Source organism: Tiliqua scincoides, chromosome 8 (assembly GCF_035046505.1).
Source record: "Tiliqua scincoides isolate rTilSci1 chromosome 8, rTilSci1.hap2, whole genome shotgun sequence".
In the NCBI taxonomy this organism is placed as follows: Eukaryota; Metazoa; Chordata; class Lepidosauria; order Squamata; family Scincidae; genus Tiliqua; species Tiliqua scincoides.
This window is the reverse complement of record NC_089828.1, coordinates 37,126,942-37,144,039: the sequence shown is the minus strand read 5'-3', so window position 1 is coordinate 37,144,039 and position 17,098 is coordinate 37,126,942. Positions and strand designations below refer to the sequence as shown.

Here is a 17,098-nt window from a genome sequence, read left to right as displayed (position 1 = left end):
GATGGATTTTGGGTCTGGTCCTGAAAAGCTCTTCATAAATTCATATGCTTTACAAAATTGTCTGTTCTTTTGAAGCCATGACTGTGTCCTGATCTGTGTGTGCAGGAGGATGTTTGGGGTTGTTTGAATGTCTTACCACAAACAAAAAACCTCCCAACAAGTAGAAAGCTGTCTAGACAAGCTCTTTTCTTCTTAAGTACTAGTAATTCAAAGGGGAAAATTTTGGAAGCATTCACATTCCTAAGAGTACCACCTATATGTGTTTCCTTATATCTTTGTGAGTTTAAAAAAACAAACCCTTAATAAGGAATTTAAATTTTGCATTTTTAGGAAAATGAAAATCCTGTGCCCGTGTTTAATGGCACTGTTGCTCTATCTCAGGGGTGCCCAAACCCCGGCCTGGGGGCCACTTGCGGCCCTCAAGGCCTCTCTATGTGGCCCTCAGGGAGCCCCTAGCCTCCAATGAGCCTCTGGCCCTCCAGAGATTTGTTGGAGCCCACACTGGCCCGATACAACTGCTCTCAGCGTGAGGGCAACTGTTTGGCCTCTTGAGTGAGCTGTGGGATGAGGGCTCCCTCCACTGCTTGTTGTTTCACGTCTGTGATGCAGTAGCAGCAGGAAAGGAAAGGGCAGCCTTGCTTTGTGCAAGGCCTTTTATAGGCCTTGAACTACTGCAAGACCTTCATTCATTCATATAAGTTCATCTTTAATATATTCATTGATGTAAATTTATTCAAATTTGAAATGTAAATTAATTCGGCCCCCAACACTGTGTCAGAGAGATGATGTGGCCCTCCTGCCAAAAACTTTGGACACCCCTGCTCTATCTTTACATAGCTAGGCTCTGGTGAAAAAAAGGATCCTTTTCAAAAGTCTACCCAATCAGAAAAAATCTAGGTCCAACCACAAATTTGGATTAAGGCAAAACTTTCCCACTGCCCACTTCCTCTCTTCTCATACAATCCCCTTCTTGTTATCTTTGTCCTCACAGTGATAATCTCATGTCAGATTCTAACGAAATATAATTTTTTTCCCTTTGCCTTTATCCCTTGACCGCTGGGGTATCTCACTGCTGGTGCTGGCATTTCAGAGCATATTTCAAGTCGGGTAAGTGCATTTAAACAAATATTAAGGGAAGGGCTGTAGCACCTACTTTGCATGAAGGTCCCAGGTTAACTCCCTGGAAGCATTCCCAGGTAGGGCTAGGAAAAGTTCCTTAACCAAAATCTTGGAATGCTGACAGCAGTCAGGATAGACAGAACTGAGCTTAATGAATCAAGGATCTGACTCATTAACCAGCAGTTTCTTATATTTCTTGAATAGAATTGAGTCATTGGGCATAGTCGGACCTCTCTGTATTTTTTCTATGGTCTGTGATTCTCCATAGGCAACCAATATTCTGCAAAGACAAAAACTAGATCCCTGTTTAAATTTATATGATTTCTCCCCTTTTCTGCATAATTCTGCAGTCTTTTACCATCTTGGGAGGTAGCGGTGAGCCTCATAAAGCACAATTTAAAAATAAGGTTTATTTTAGTTTTTAAAATATGTGCTGCATTGCTCGTAAAAAAAAACTTTCAAGGAAAAGTAGTGAAAATACAGAAAAAATGTGTTCTTTCAGGACTCACTGAATCATGTTCTCATATCACACTGAGGTGCAAGCAAATGGAAAACATAACATATGATGATGTAGTGCCTGTGCTAGATTGCTGGTGGCTTTTTAGGATCTTTCTTAGCTCTACTTGAGGATGCCAAGGATTGAACCTGGGACCTTCTGCATGCAAAGCAGGTGCTCTACAACCCATCTATGAAGTTTCCTGTATAAAACTACCTCCTGCTGGGTCAGGGTATGCACTACATTAGTGCCTTAATGTCTACATGCTTGCATTTTCATGCATGTACACTAGAAATGAGATGCAGCCACCACCCTTCTCTGCCAGAAATAACTTCTACAAATCTGGGGGAAGGGGCTGAACCTTGTAGAACAGCAGTTTGCAATAACAAAATTTTATAAAGACACCCACCCCCTACCAAGGAAAAAGACAAACAGAAAGGTACTTGGACTAGGTATTGGAAATACATGACTGTGAACTAGTGGCATTGCTAGCAGAGTGTATGGAGGGCTGCGGGCTGCACCAGGTGACTCACATGGGTGGGGGGATGGCACCACTACTGGCCAAAATTGTTAAAATCTTTGCACCATTATGTTATATAATTCAATATGGAATTTCTTGCAGTATGCAATGAAACAAACTGCATTGAAATATCTCTATTCTATCAAATGTTGTAGCCAAAAAAACACCAGAAAAGGAAAACACAACTGCCTTATGTGACAAAAAGTGGCTTTTCATACCTCAGAACTGACCAATGTGTCTGATTGTTCCAAGAGCCAATAAGGTGGTGATATGACACAGCAGGGAGCCAATAAGGCAGCAATTTTCAACCTTTTTTATTTCACGGCCACTGACAAGGTGCTTAAATTGTCAAGGCACACCATCATTTTATTGACAATTGACAAGGCACACCATGCTGTTGGTGGGGGGCTCACATCCCCCAATGGCATCACTAATAATGACCCTCCCCCAAACTCCTACAGCACACCTGTGGACTATTCGCAGCACATTAATGTGCCATGGGGTTGAAAATTGCTGCAATGAGTCAGCTCTCATTTCCATGAATCACAGCTAAATCCAGAACTCTTATTAAGTTGTATGAGTGTCGTCAAGTTGGCCACTGGATTTTTGTTGGTTACCAATTTGGGTGACCTATACTATTATATATTAAAATAAATACTTAAATAAAGTTAATGAGGGTGATACCAACCCTAGTGATGCCACTGCACTGAAGCTGTGCGTATGATATTGTAATTTGTTCTGTATGGTCTGGTACAGGAGGAGGTCTGTTATGGGGGTGATGCAATATGCTCTTGTTCCCGGTTACCAAACCCTAGTGGCACCTCTGGAGATGTTCACCAAGTGCTGCACTGTTTATGTATTTGTTTCTCCTCATTTTTAAAGAAATAAGTTAAAGTGTTCAGTAAGTGTTGCTCAGTATGTGTATTTATTCCAGTCCATTTTCACAGAAATAAATACATAAGTACATTTAGGCTGTGTGTGTGATATTGTAATTTAAAGGTGCAATTTTAATGATGCAGGGGTGGGGCAATGATGCGTCACGCACACGCACCGCCTAGGGATGTTGCCCAGGGTTGGGAACTTGACTCTGGTGACTTGGACTCAAGTGGCAAAAATGCATGTGTTTTGCTGACTCGACTCCTGAGTCGTACACGTGGAATACTCAGAAAAAAAGAACACTTGAGTCAGGGGCCCCCTGACTCTGCACTCACTCCCACGCATGCTGACTCGGGTCAACCTGTATCTGTGTGTGCCTGCTTACTGTTTTCGCGGCTTGGAAAACCTCGTGGGGCCAGCATTCTGCCAGGTGAGCAGCAGGGAGGTCAGGGAAGGGTTAATGTTTCCTTTTGTAGCCAAGTGGAGGTGGGAGGTAGGAGCAGGGCTCTCTGATAGGAAGGAAGGAGCAGATGATGTGCAGGCATTGCACCCAGATTTCCGCCAAGACGTGACTGGCTGGAGCGTCGCGTCGTCCTGATCTGGGGACAGGGAGAGACGCAGCGCTCCAGAACTCAGCATGCAGGTCACAGGAAGGAAGGATTTGACCCCCGGATCCGGCCCTTGGGCCAGGGTTTGGCCAGTCCTGTCCTAGAGCATATCCAGCAGGTGACTTTGGAGCCTCTTCTTGAAGAACTCCAGTGAGGGAGAATCTACCACCTTCCTCGACAATCTGTTCCACTGCCAAACCACCTTTATGATCTATCCTGATATTTCTTAACTGTAAGAGTATTGGAATAGTTTGCCTTATACAGTGATAGGCTCTCCCTCATTAGAGGTTTTCAAGCAGAGGCTAGATAGCTGTGTGTTAGGGATACTATCGTCACCTGTGTTGAGCATAAGAGCCCGACTGAACAAAAGAAGAGCCATATACCCATCTATTCCAGCTTCCTGTATCTCACAGTGGCCTACCACATGCCTCAGGAAGCACACAAGACAACAAGAGACCTGCATCCTGGTGCCCTCCTCTTGGCATTCTGAGGTAGCCTACTTCTAAAATCGGGAGGTTGCACATATCTGGCTTATAACCTGTGATGGACTTTTCCTCCAGAAATTTGTCCAAATCCCTTTTAAAGGCATCCAGGTCAGATGCCATCACCATGCCCTGTGGCAAGAAGTTCAGACTAATTACACATGGCTACAAAATTGAGGGTCAGAAAAGTTTTTCCCAAACTATATGGTGGTTTGATATGAATTTGGTGTTGGAGGAATCTCTTAAACCTGGTTTCCTCCATTATGGGGGGAGCAGAGTCGCTTCAGCAGCAGAACCCCCCTTTGCTGGGAATCAACCCCAGGGAGCCTCCCACACCCGGCTGACTGCTAGTCAAGAAACACAAACAACATTGTCTGGTTGAAGTTGCAAGAACAGATTCATTTACTCACAGTTCCTTAGTAGTACGGTTACAGCATCTGATTTAGGAATCAGAGGTACACTGACTTAGATAACAAGGCCCTATAGCTGCCTCGTCCTGCATGCCATGTGGTCAAGATGGCGGCGCCAGCAGATCCGTGCTGCATGCCATCTTGTCTGCTCAGTTGTGGTAAGGAAGAGGTAAGAGAGAAGGAGAGCGTGCTCAGGAGTTATATAGGGTCTGGGTCACGCCCCTCCCACATAGGTCATTAGAAGTGGACAGGTAGATTGCAAAGGACACTGGGCTATGGCTTAACCCTTTTTAGGACAGACTCCTGCCACCCCTTGAGAGCATACGGAGTTGCACCAATTCCAACATTTGGGGTGCCAGTTCCAAAAATGGCACTCGTTTTGCCCTATCACGTCTAGTTTTGGAGATATAGTATAGTCTGATTAGTGAATGGTTCAAGCAGCTTCATCATGAGGAAGCCATGGTGTAGGCTTCCTCGTGAGGAAACTGCTTGAACCATTCACTAAAGAGGTTATGCCGTGTCTCCAAAATTAGACATGATAGGGCAAAACGGGTGCCATTTTTTGAATCGGCACCCCAAATTCATATCAAACCACTGTAAAGTTTGGGAAAAACGTTTCTGACCTTGGTGTAACGCTTAACGAAGCAAAATGTGTGTTGGCCTGTGTTACACGCTGGGTAAAGAAATATTTTCTTTTGTCTGTCCTAACTCTCCCAACACTCAATTGTAGTGGACGTCCCCTGATGTTGTGTGAGAGGGAAAAGAATATCCCTCTATTCGCCCTATCCATTCCTTGCATAATTTTGTATGTCTCAATCATGTCCCCCCCAGGTGCCTTTTTTCTAGACTGAACCCCAAACGCTGTGACCTTTCCTCATAAGGGAAGTACCCCATCCCAGTAATCATTTTGATTGCTCTCTTCTGCACCTTTTCCATTTCCACTATATCCTTTTTGAGATGCTGGATGCAATACTCCAGGTGTGACCTTACCATTGATTTGTTCAATGGCATTATAATATTAGTCGTTTTATTCTCAGTACCTTTTCTAATGATCCCAAGGATAGAATTAGCCTTTTTCACCATTGACACTCTCACTCCAAAATCCCGATCTATCACAGACAGCTCAGAACTCATTAGCCTATATGTGAAATTTTGATTTTCTTTTTGATCCCAATATGCATTACTTTACACTTACATTGAAATACATGTGCCATTTTGTTGCCCATTCTCCCAGTTTGGAGAGATCCTTCTGGAGCTCTTCACAATCTTTTCTGGTCTTCACCACTTGGAAACGTTTGGTGCAGGGCCTAAGAGAGGGGGGTAAAGGGGGTAATTTGTACCCAGGCCCAAGGTCAGAAAGGGGGCCAAGGAGCCAAAGAAGGGGGCCCAGAAATTTCCTGGGATCTTACATTTTCCAATCTCACCCAAACTCACTGCCCATGTGGGATGCTGCGGTATTACCATGGGAACATGGCGGTGATTATTGCTATAAGCAAGGCTCAGGAATGCATATATTCCTTTAAAAGTCACATCTGGGAGAAAACTGACCTGCTACAGTAGCTCTTTGGCTTGTGGACCTGCTAACCATGAAGGAGCTCAGTAACACAGCTGTAGGACTGCAGCTATTGCGGAATTGAATTTTGGTGTACACAGGACACTTTCCATTGAAAGTGCGGAATTGAATTTTGGTGTACACAGGACACTTTCCATCAGCCTAAGTACAATGATACTAATCTCCTGCATTGATTTTCTATATTTGAAAGGTACGAGATCCATTTCATGCAGAATAGTGTCCGGCTTTTTGCTTGCAATCTCACTGTACAAGGAACACAACAAGAAAAATTTATTGTTGGGGGAGATTACCTTTTGTTGCCTTCTTTCTGGATTTTTAAAATTATTGGAACAAACCAAATATATATCACAGGTGTTTTGTTTTTTTTAAAGTCAGGTAAAGAATTTACCAAGAGTGTCTGCTTCGTTATTGAATCACTCATTTTGGACCAGTGATCACTTTGTGTTCTGGGAAATCTGGTTCGGTTTAAGGTAACTAAGAAAATTTAGGTTCATGTTACTGGTCCATGAATCATTTTGGGGACTTGGTTCAGGTTCTGTTTGATCCCCCTGAACAAGAACCTAGATGGCACATAAGATCATTTTACGTAGCTGTCTCTCTCCTGTAATACAGGTGGTGCCTCTGTATCCATGAGGTATCTGTTCCTGGACCCTGCAGATACCGAAAACTGCGGATAATGAAATCTGCAGTTTTCCAGCCCACTGGGGTCCTGAACGTGATGAAACAAGAAGTGGCCTTCTGATGCTTTCAGGGGCCTTTCTGAGGTCCATAAAGGCTATGCATGGCCTCTAGGGGCCTCAGAAGAGCCTTCAGAGGTGACTGGAGTACAGCTCCAGTCGATAATTTGCAGCATTCCTTGCTCCAGCACTGCGTAGGTTAAAGTTCTGGAAGTAAACAGGCTAGGCTGCTGATGGGGATTTTCCATTGCTGTCACGCCTCATTATCTCCCCAAAGGGGAGGGAAGAATTTCTTTCAAGTCCAGCACAAGCTGCAGTTATTCAACTGTTGTTTTAATTTCAGCCACTGTACAAACATTCTCTCTCTCTCTTTGGAGGCACCGTCTCCAAAGTAGCCACCGTCTCCCAGGGCTCCTTTCCTTTGCTGTTTTTTTTAGTATATCTGTTAAAATAGAGCTGAAAAAGGGAGGTGGATTTTATTCACAAGTAGGTTCTATTGACTTAGATTTGTTTGAGTTCAGGTAATGTATTTATACACAATGATGATGCTCAGATTCTGAGGTCTCTCTCTCTCTCTCTCTTTATATGTACACACACACACACGTACATATGTACGTATGTATGCATGTAATTATAAAGAATTTGTTATTAAAAATGAATAAAGCCTGCATATACATTCTGCAGATTTTAAGGCAGAGTTGAAATCCCCCCCCCCATTTAGAAAAAGGCTCTCTCTGAATGCCAGATGCAAGGGAGTGGGAACAAGATATAGGTACTGTATGGTATCTTGTCTTGTGTGCTCCCAGAAGCATCTGGTGAGCCACAGTGAGATACAGAAAGCTGGACTAGATAACCCTTTGGCCTGATCCTACAAGGTTCCTATGCTCTTAATTTTGCAAATCTGTACTCAGAAAGCAAAGTTGTGAGGGGGGGGGGGGCGGGGGTTGGGTAGCAAATGCTGGACAAACTTATTAACAGTGACACTGCTTCTCCCAAGGGTAGCTGACAATTGACATTTTTTTTGCCTAGAAGTCCCCTCACCGATGGTATATCAACACATGGGAAAGGGGACTTGCCAAAAAATGGCTACCAGAAGGAGCAGTGGTACAGTAAAATAGACAGCATCAAAGAAAAGCGAGCTGGGGTGATTTCAGAGCATCTTTTGCCGCCCATCTTTTGGCAATTTATTCTTATTCTGCCTATCAAGAAGAAAGGAACAAGTGATGCAGGGCACAGAAAGCAGCCCCTCTTCTCCCTCCATTACTGGAACTCATTCAGAGTCTGCTTTCTGACCTCTAAGATTTCAGCAGGCACTACCCAGGCACTTTAAGTGCTCATAAGGGCTAGGAAGTTGCTTTGTAAAACTTGACACTCAAATTCTTATGAAGTTGTATTTTGTACACAGTAACACCCTCCCCTTGGAATTCTGCACCCCGTATGTGAGTGTGAGAGAGAATTTACAAAAAAAAAATTTTTTGCTGACCTAATCTGGGCAGTGATGATGATTTTGTAAAGGTACCCAATGAGATTTCCTTAACTACAAAACATTAAGGGAAGTATAACAAGGTTTAAATATATTACTCCCAAGGACACCACACTCCCAAATTGCTGCTGGATAGAGGGGAAAGGAATACCTGCAAGGGACAGGGTGGGAAGGATTCCTTGTTTCTCTACTGTTTTTATGAGATGTAAAACATATAAAATAATAGACTGAAATTCTTTTTTGTTGGGGTCAACTCCTTTTTGCCATGATCCTCCAGTCCCACAGTTGTCAACAATGCTCTCTCTCTTTTTATCCTGGCTGCAGTTCACACAACTCCACAGCTGTTTGGTCTGGACAAGAAAAAAGGAAGTGATTTTATTTCCCCCCAAAATGTTTTAACAGATGTCTCATTAGAAACATTAATGAAAATTAATGGGACTCTTTTTCTAAAGCTTCTTTGACGATGAGAGATGGTCACCTTGTTAATCTGTTTATAGAAACCTCATATGCAGATCCTGGCTGTGAAATAAAACACTTCGATGCTCTAGTTGAAAATCTTTTGATTCTGTTAGGGAGGTCCTTGGCTTCCCTTACTTTTAAGCAAGCCAGGACAAGATGGGAGGAGCCCAGTAAGTTTGTATTGGAATGAAGCAAGAACTTCGTAAGATATATAGTGAATTTAGAGTATCTTATAGTTCTAAATTGCCACCAAAATATCTTGTCCTCAAGTGCAAACTTTTGGAGACTATTAAACAAGACCAGGAGTAACATGCCAAGCCTGTTGGGATATGCTATTGAATGTGGTAATATCTAAAAACACCAAACGCTTCTGGAAAACGCTTTCAGGCTGCTTCCAAGAAAGAACTTGCTTTATTCCCGATTCCCTCTCTGACTTGGAATATCATTTTCTTGCTACTTTTTATAATGATAGTAAGTCTTCTCCAATTAACGCCTTGGATTTGTTTAAAGATGTACCTGAATGGCTCCTAGTCACAACCTCAGAAATAAGACAACTCTTAAGCAAAGCCAGGAAGGCAGCTGATCCAGATAAACTCCCACTCGAATTGTTTAAAGCTAATATGGATTGGTGGGTGCCACTTTTGGCCCATTTGTTTACGTTCGTAGGTAGGACTGGTATGATGCCAAAGTCTGGGACCCAATCCATAATTGTTCCCATCTATAAGAAGGGAGACAAAAAGCTCCCCGGGAGCTATAGACCAATTGGCCTGTTGTCAGTTGAGGGTAAGAGTTATGCCAGTTATTTACTCAGCTGGCTTTCTACCTGGATAAACGACCAAAGCATTCTTGGCCCTGAATAAGCGGGTTCTTTAGCTGGCAAGTCCACCTTGAACCATTGCTTAATGTTATCCTGTTTAATAACTAAACAGGTAAAGCAGGCCAACTCCCGTTTATATGCCCCTTTTTTAGATCTGAAAGCAGCATTTGACACAGTTGATAGAGACATGTTATGGGTAAAATTGAATGACGCAGCCCTTGACAATAGATTACTTCTTTTAATCCAGATACTTTATTCCAATACATCTTGCAGGATTGGTATTTATCTGGTCAAATTACCGCAAACAGAGGGGTAAAACAGGGATGTACTTTAGCCTCTATTCTGTTCGTTAATGACCTGCCTTGCAAAGTGTAGACAGCCATTGTCCCAGTTTGGGTACCCTCTCTATCCCAATCCTGCTGTTTGCAGATGATATGGTTTCTTTTGTGCACCAAGTTTGGTTTGAGATGTCTGATAGAAGCTTGTGTCCACTATTGTTCCCATAATAAATATGCATCAATTCTGATAAATCAAAAATTGCAGTGTTTGGTAAGAGTTGGAAACCCTCCTCTGGATTTTCAATAGCAAAGCTATCCAGCAGGTCAAACAATTTAAATATCTGGGAATCTGTTTTCATCACCAATAATCCTGGGCAAGCCATGATAAATTCAGTGAAATTAATGTTCCAGGCAATTAAGCGGGTTTTTTTTTTTAATACATGGGGCAATTCCTTTGTCCCCTCTGCAGTGAGGATTTTTAAAGTTAAAGTTATGCCTCAGCTGTTGTTTGGGTTACCTATCTGAATGTCTAATCTTACAGTGGAAAGGGTACAGGCAACTTTTCTTTAAAATATACTTGTTGTACCGCACTGTGTGCCTTATCCTGCCCTATGTTTGGAAGTGGGAGTAATTAGATTGAGGACATCTGCTTAGCTACACTCCTTCAAGTTTTGGGCTCAAATATGTTATACCTCAAATGATGACCCTATACTTAAGGGTATGTTAACCGACTCCCTACCCCCTCTAGAATTCAAACTGTTTATACAAAAGATCAAAACTGTGGGCATTGCATTAGATTCTTTCTTCTGGTCTTCTGTCATCCCAGGCCTGTAAGCTCCTTAAGGAGCTTATTGGACACCCAACAACAAATTCTTTATGTTGCAGCTCAGCAGGCTAACTATCTCTTCTTCTAGAAAAATCCACAGGAGTGCCATGCCCTCCTGTTAGCAAGGTGCAACATGCTCCCATCTAATGTTTTAGTTGGGAGATATAAATCTGTACCATGTGAAGCATGGCTTTGTCCATGTAATAATAGGGTCTGCATCTCTGCCCCATATGTTACTGTACTGTGATTTAAATCAAGATATCTGCTCATCCTACTTAAATTCGGGTCTTGTGAGTCTTTCAGGACATTCTGATGAAGATGTTTTACAATACCTGTTGGCAGGTGATGATAAACCACATATAAGCCAAATAGCACATTATTTAAATTTATTAAGACAACATCGTAGAGCTGTTTTCCCTTCTAATTAGCTGGTATAACTAAACATAGTGATGAGAGATTTATAGGACTTTTAATTTATTTTAATATTCAGATAGTATACTTACAATTATCAGGTGGTGAGAGTATTCACTTATTAAGTTTAGCAATCAGTTTTTTATTTTCTCTGCTTTGTTTGTATGTATTGCTTTATAGTTTATGGTATCATTTGGTGTAGCTGTATTGTAGTTATGTTTATCCATTTGTTCCATGTCTGTCTTTTATGCCAATAAAAGTTTTAAAACATAAACAGAAGTGAGAGACATTTGTGTCCAAATAGTCAAATGGTGATCCATTTGACTTCCTGCAAGGACTTCCTGCAAATTCCTGTAACTGATTCTTTCTTTCTCTCTTTCTTCTGTCCTCCCAAAAGAGCAATTCCACCTCCCCACCAGAGAGCCTGCAGGACGAAGAAGAACTGGATGGTGTTGGGCTGAAACACAAACAAGATGGAAAAGACGAAGGGGGCCATTACGTAAGCAGGACCATTGGGTTTAGTGGGAAGTAGTTACCTCTGCTGTTTTTGATTGGAGGGCAGGGTGTATTCCACCTTTGCATAAGGTGTTGCTGTGACCAAATCTCCAGATTTAGCCCAGGTACCAAATGCCAGCTGGAAATATTGGTGTATGGACAAGATCTAGGCCTCCTCACCTCAAGGAAAACTGGTTCCTTTGCCCCAGGGAACAATGGGAGGAAACTCTTTAGCAGTCAACTCTGTTAACATGGGTGAACATCCATGTGTAGGGTGATGCAATTGGCTAGTGGTCCTGAAAGTAGTGCTGACCTGGAATCTCCCCAACCTACTCCCTTCAAGGTTGCTAACTCTGACTTAAGCTATTCCTAGATATATTTTCTCATTGTGATATAATTTTGGAAGCTTCTATTATGATCTCCAGGATTGCTTGCAATAGTCATTTGGTAACTAATGCCAAGACTCCAGGCTGATCCTGGACGGTAGGGATTTCTATTCCCTCCCCCTACTTGCGCTATTCATGGTTCTATTTGCTGGTGATGTAAATGGGGTGTGTGTGCATTTGAGCTATATTCAGAGGGTGTAAAATGGGGTGAAATGTTCACAAACATGCTGTTGATGTTGATACCTCTCAGCTGTTGGCTGTGATTATTTTTCTCTGGAATGCCCCCTGAAAGTAATGCTATGTAATGTAACACCTTTCCCAAGGACATTTGGGCAGGGAGGGGAATGGACAATGGTCACCTGTTGCCACAAAGCTGATCATTATTGTTCAAAAATGAGGAGTGTGCAAAATGGTGAAAGCTCATATTTATCCTCAGATATCCTGTAGCTGTGGCGTCACTAGGGTTCGTGTCACCCGGTGCAGAAGGCCAGTGCGTCACCCCCATGCAGTGGGCGGGGCAACACTCCAGGTGGTGGATGTGGTGATCTACCATCGCCCTGCCCCCACTGTTTTTTTGGCTGCACCTTTTGATAGAATAAAGATATTTCAACGCAGTTTGTTTCATTGCATTTTGCATGAAATTACACATTGAATGATATATAACATGATGGTATTATTTTTACAAACTGTGATTTTGGTCCCCGTCCCCCCCCCCCCAGCTTACTAATACCTTATTGGAGCAGTTCTCAAACTTTTAGCACTGGGACCCACTTTTTAGAATGACAATTGTCCAGAACCCATCATAAAGCAAATTAAAATACATAATTATAAATAATTAAAGTAAAACAAATAATTAAATAAGGGGAAGCCAGCCCTTTCCTACCAAGTGAATTTTCTCTGTAACCTGCCTGCAGTTACACCTCCCCCAAAAAAGAATCAGTAAGATTTTCACCCCTACCCAGTACCCAGTTCAATTTATTTATATATTTCAAGCATATCACTATCAGGACCCACCTGGCTTTACAAGTCTGAGAGCCCAATCCTATGCCTGTCTACTCAGAAGTAAGTCCCATTATAGTCAGTGGGGCTTACTCACAGGAAAGTATGGATAGGATTGAGGTCTAAAACAGAAAAAAATTCACCTTACCCTGTTAAGCCTCTGTTTCATTCTTTTTATGGGGAGGGGGCTGCCTTCTGGAGCATTTGTTGAGCTCCATTTGCATCAAATCAGGACCATTCTGATGGTCTCACATTTCCCTTTGCCTGATCTGCCCAGGAGCCAAGGCACGTTTGCTTACTCGTGAGTAAACGCAACCATGTGGCTTAGTTTCGCTTTCCATAGGGCTCAATACATTCGACAGCTTGGAGGGAGGGACCTTCTTCTTGGGTTTTTTTTGGAGGCTGCATTCATTGGATCAGGACCATTCTGGTGTTGTTGGATTCCTCTCAGCCTGCCCTTTCCGACGGACTAAGGCAAGTTTGCCTACTCGCAAGTATACGCACGATCCGGCTTGGTTTCACTTTCCATTGGGCTCCATGCATTTTTTGTTTTCTAGATTTTTGGCCATAACGTTTGATAGAAAGGAGATATTTCACTCTGGTTTTTTTGCATTGCATTCCGCTGGAAATTCTGCATCCAACGGTATATAACATGATGGGGTTATTCCTAACTACCACGATTCTAGCGCATCACCCCCCCAGTGCACATCACTCCCCCGTGCACATCACCTGGTGCGACCCGCACTACCTGCACCCCCTAGTGGTGCCACTCTCCTGTGGTCATCCCCACCCCAGGAATATTCAAGCCAGAAGTTATCAGTTGATAACTGTTGACCCAGCTTTATCCCAAAAGCAAAATCTTGTTGTAATCATGCTCAGAGGGGTGATGAGGAATACAAGGAAGAGCGAATTTGTTGGAAGATACTGGCTGGAATCGGGAATGCCCAGATATCTGTGTCTGAGCAGCCCAATCCATCCCAACCAAACAGATGTTGACATTCCCTTCTGTTTCTTGCAGGAGAGCGATGGGGAGAAAAGCGATTACAACCTGGTTGTCGATGAGGTGTGTGGCAGCTTTGTTGAAAGGATTGATCTCTAGTGTTAACCAAAAACAAGTCCCAGAAGATGAATAAATTATGCAAACTAGTAAACATTGCAGAGAAAATTTGCATCACTCCTGTAGGTGTCAGAAGTTCTGTTTCTTTCCTGGTCCAGAATTGCATTAAGAAATAATTACGGTGTACACACAGACCTTGCTTCAGGGTCATTCTGTTCTGTTTGCTCTGACTCCTTCTGGGCCTTAAAGCCATCATGTATTGGCCCAGAAAGGAATTTGAGAGGCTGTGTGATGTAGTGGTTAGAATGCTCCCTGATGAATGGGAAGACCTGAGTTCAAATCCCCTTTCAGTGGTCAAACTCAGTGGATGACAAAATGGCTAATATTATAATGCTGTTGTACAAATCGATGGTAAGGTCACACCTGGCGTATTGTGTCCAGTTCTGGTCGCCTCATCTCAAAAAGGACATAGTGGAAATGGAAAAGGTGCAAAAGAGAGCGACTAAAATGATTACTGGGCTGGAGCACCTTCCTTATGAGGAAAGGCTATGGCGTTTGGGCCTCTTCAGCCTAGAAAAGAGGCGCCTGAGGGGGGACATGATTGAGACATACAAAATTATGCATGGGAAGGATAGAGTGGATAGAGAGATGCTCTTTACAATCTCACATAACACCAGAACCAGGGGACATCCACTCAAATTGAGTGTTGAGAGAGTTAGGACAGACAAAAGAAAATATTTCTTTACTCAGCGTGTGGTTGGTCTGTGGAACTCCTTGCCGCAGGATGTGGTGACAGCATCTGGCCTGGATGCCTTTAAAAGGGGATTGGACAAGTTTCTGGAGGAAAAATCCATTATGGGTTACAAGCCATGATGTGTATGTGCAACCTCCTGATTTTAGAAATGGGCTATGTCAGAATGCCAGGTGCAAGGGAGGGCACCAGGATGCAGGTCTCTTGTTATCTGGTATGCTCCCTGGGGCATTTGGTGGGCCACTGTGAGATACAGGAAGCTGGACTAGATGGGCCTATGGCCTGATCCAGTGGGGCTGTTCTTATGTTCTTATGACTTTGGGCTAGTTACATTCCCTCAGCCCAAACATCCCTTAGCAGCGTTCTTGGCAGGATGAAAGTGGGGGTACGTGGGAAGAAGAAACATGCGTGTTGTCCTTAGTTCCTTTGGAGAAACAGCAGGATAGAAATGTGCCTCAGTCCCTCAGCTCATAGCCTGTCCTATGGACTGCTCATAGCCTGACATAACCTCTCTGCCACATTTTTCAGTGACAAAAATAGCCTAAAATACCTTTTGCAGCAGCTATTCATCAGTGTTCTATGACTGACCCTTTTCCTCTCTGCAGCTGGAATGGGTGCTGAACGTTCTGAACACTCACCCCAGTGTGGAATAGCAATTTTTATTATACAACCAGTGAGATCTGCAAATGAAAAGCACTTAATTTTACCAATCCCCTGCCTTCTTCCTGGCTATTCCCATTTTTTTTTTCCTTCTCTGTCCAGGATCCTCCTTCAGAACGTGGTAGTCCTTCCTGTGTGTCCACCACTAAATTTCTGCCTAGTCGGAGAGATGTTCCGGACAGTCCAGCCTCACTGGCTTCTAGTCGGAGCCCCACCCCTCTTAAAACCAAGGAGCTGAATTTGGTAAGCAGGGCTGTAGAATGAATTAACAAACTCAAAAGTCGCTATGGATTATTTTTTAGGGCAATTGCTGGGACTGGAGAGAAGCCAAACTCAGATTCAGTTAAAAATGCAGCATACAGGAATTTCACCTTAAGGCCCTGCTTGCCTTCCCAGACTTACTTAACAAACATCCCAGGTGTTTGGCAAACACTTCGTCAGAACTCTGAGCATTAAAATGGTCAACTGGTTCTTAAAGCAGTTATTCTGTTCTGGGGACCTTGTATGCAGGTGGTGGTAGGATTCATTTCAAAACAAAGTTAATTTCCACAAAGTGTAAGGAAATGTTTGCCCAACGCCAAGAGACTTCTGCCTGACCTCCACTGGAAACATGATACTGGGGTAGATGGAGTTTTGGTCTGATCCAGCCAGGTGTGTGTTCTGATCTTTCATTTACGCATATGCCTTTAGTAGTTGGCCCAGCATGGAGATATTCTTGTTCTCTTTCTTATGTGCACACGTGCAGACACACACAGAACTATCTGCCTGGGTTCCCTTTCTAAGTGTGCCTTCTCCTTCCAAACAGCACCCTCCCACCTCTCTTGGCAATTGCCTGCTTCTCCCCCACCCCCTCCTCAAATGCACAGTTTACGTGGCTCCGTTAATTACTGGCCCACCCGTGGGCCTTGAATTCCTGAGAGGATTTTAATGTATAATTAATTGCTATTAGTGCAGGCTTTGGTGGGGGAGGGGCTCAGCCTGCCATCTGGGTTGGATTGGGTGGGAGAGGAGAGAAGTGCTTCCTAAATAGCGGCTGTTGTGAAGTGGTAATAATTTTTGTAGCTCATTTTTTTTCCAGTTTTCTTCCATTTGGCTGCTAACGTAAATTCCCCTGGGCTCTCACACCCCCCCTTCCACCCGATTTCCCTCACTCCTCCCATATATATAATCTGTGAGCTGAACCAAAAGCCACGCAATGTATTGATTGCCCAGAAACTGCCAAGATCTCCGATTGAAACATCAGGGTGAGAAGCAATGGATGAAAAAGAAGGCTATTGATTTGGCTGTCAACCCTGTAGCAGCCTGGCTGTCCCCGGAAGGAAAGAGAGATGCTTAGCACCTCAAAAGGAGAGCTACTGGATCCCCAGACTTGCTGGAGGCCATATTCTCCCTCTGCCTCCCCCCATCCAGGGGGAACAATTGGATTAGAATGTACACAGTCCCCTAAGGATAGAGCAACTCCACAGTATGTTACTGAGATCTTCCTTTCCTCTGCAAGGCAGAAGACAGACAGAAAAGACAAGGGGACTGTTTTGTGTGTTCCTTTTGCATGCATATCTCCCCCCCCCCTTAGGGAAAGGGTTTTAATCACAACTTCTAGAGGTACCAACATGTCAAAAAAAAAACTGAAATTCAAAGCAAATTTCAGGATCAAGATGAATTATCTGAGAATGTTCCAAAAAAAGCCAGCTGACAGCCCAATCCTGAGTTTCCCA

The 17,098-nt window shown here is 43.3% G+C and overlaps 1 protein-coding gene across 10 annotated transcripts in view; it reads left to right on the top strand.

Moving 5' to 3' along the window:
• TLE2 (TLE family member 2, transcriptional corepressor) overlaps positions 1-17,098 on the top strand; it is a 72,365-nt gene that overhangs the window by 38,218 nt on the left and 17,049 nt on the right. For all 10 annotated transcript variants that reach the window (XR_010794844.1, XM_066636644.1, XM_066636642.1 and 7 more), the window contains 4 exons: positions 1,091-1,107; positions 11,433-11,534; positions 13,934-13,978; positions 15,486-15,626. Coding sequence is in view for 9 of the 10 variants with exons in the window: in XM_066636644.1 (XP_066492741.1) it covers positions 1,091-1,107; positions 11,433-11,534; positions 13,934-13,978; positions 15,486-15,626 (305 nt within the window). In the remaining variant the exon portion in view is untranslated. The remainder of the gene's footprint in view (positions 1-1,090; positions 1,108-11,432; positions 11,535-13,933; positions 13,979-15,485; positions 15,627-17,098) is intronic.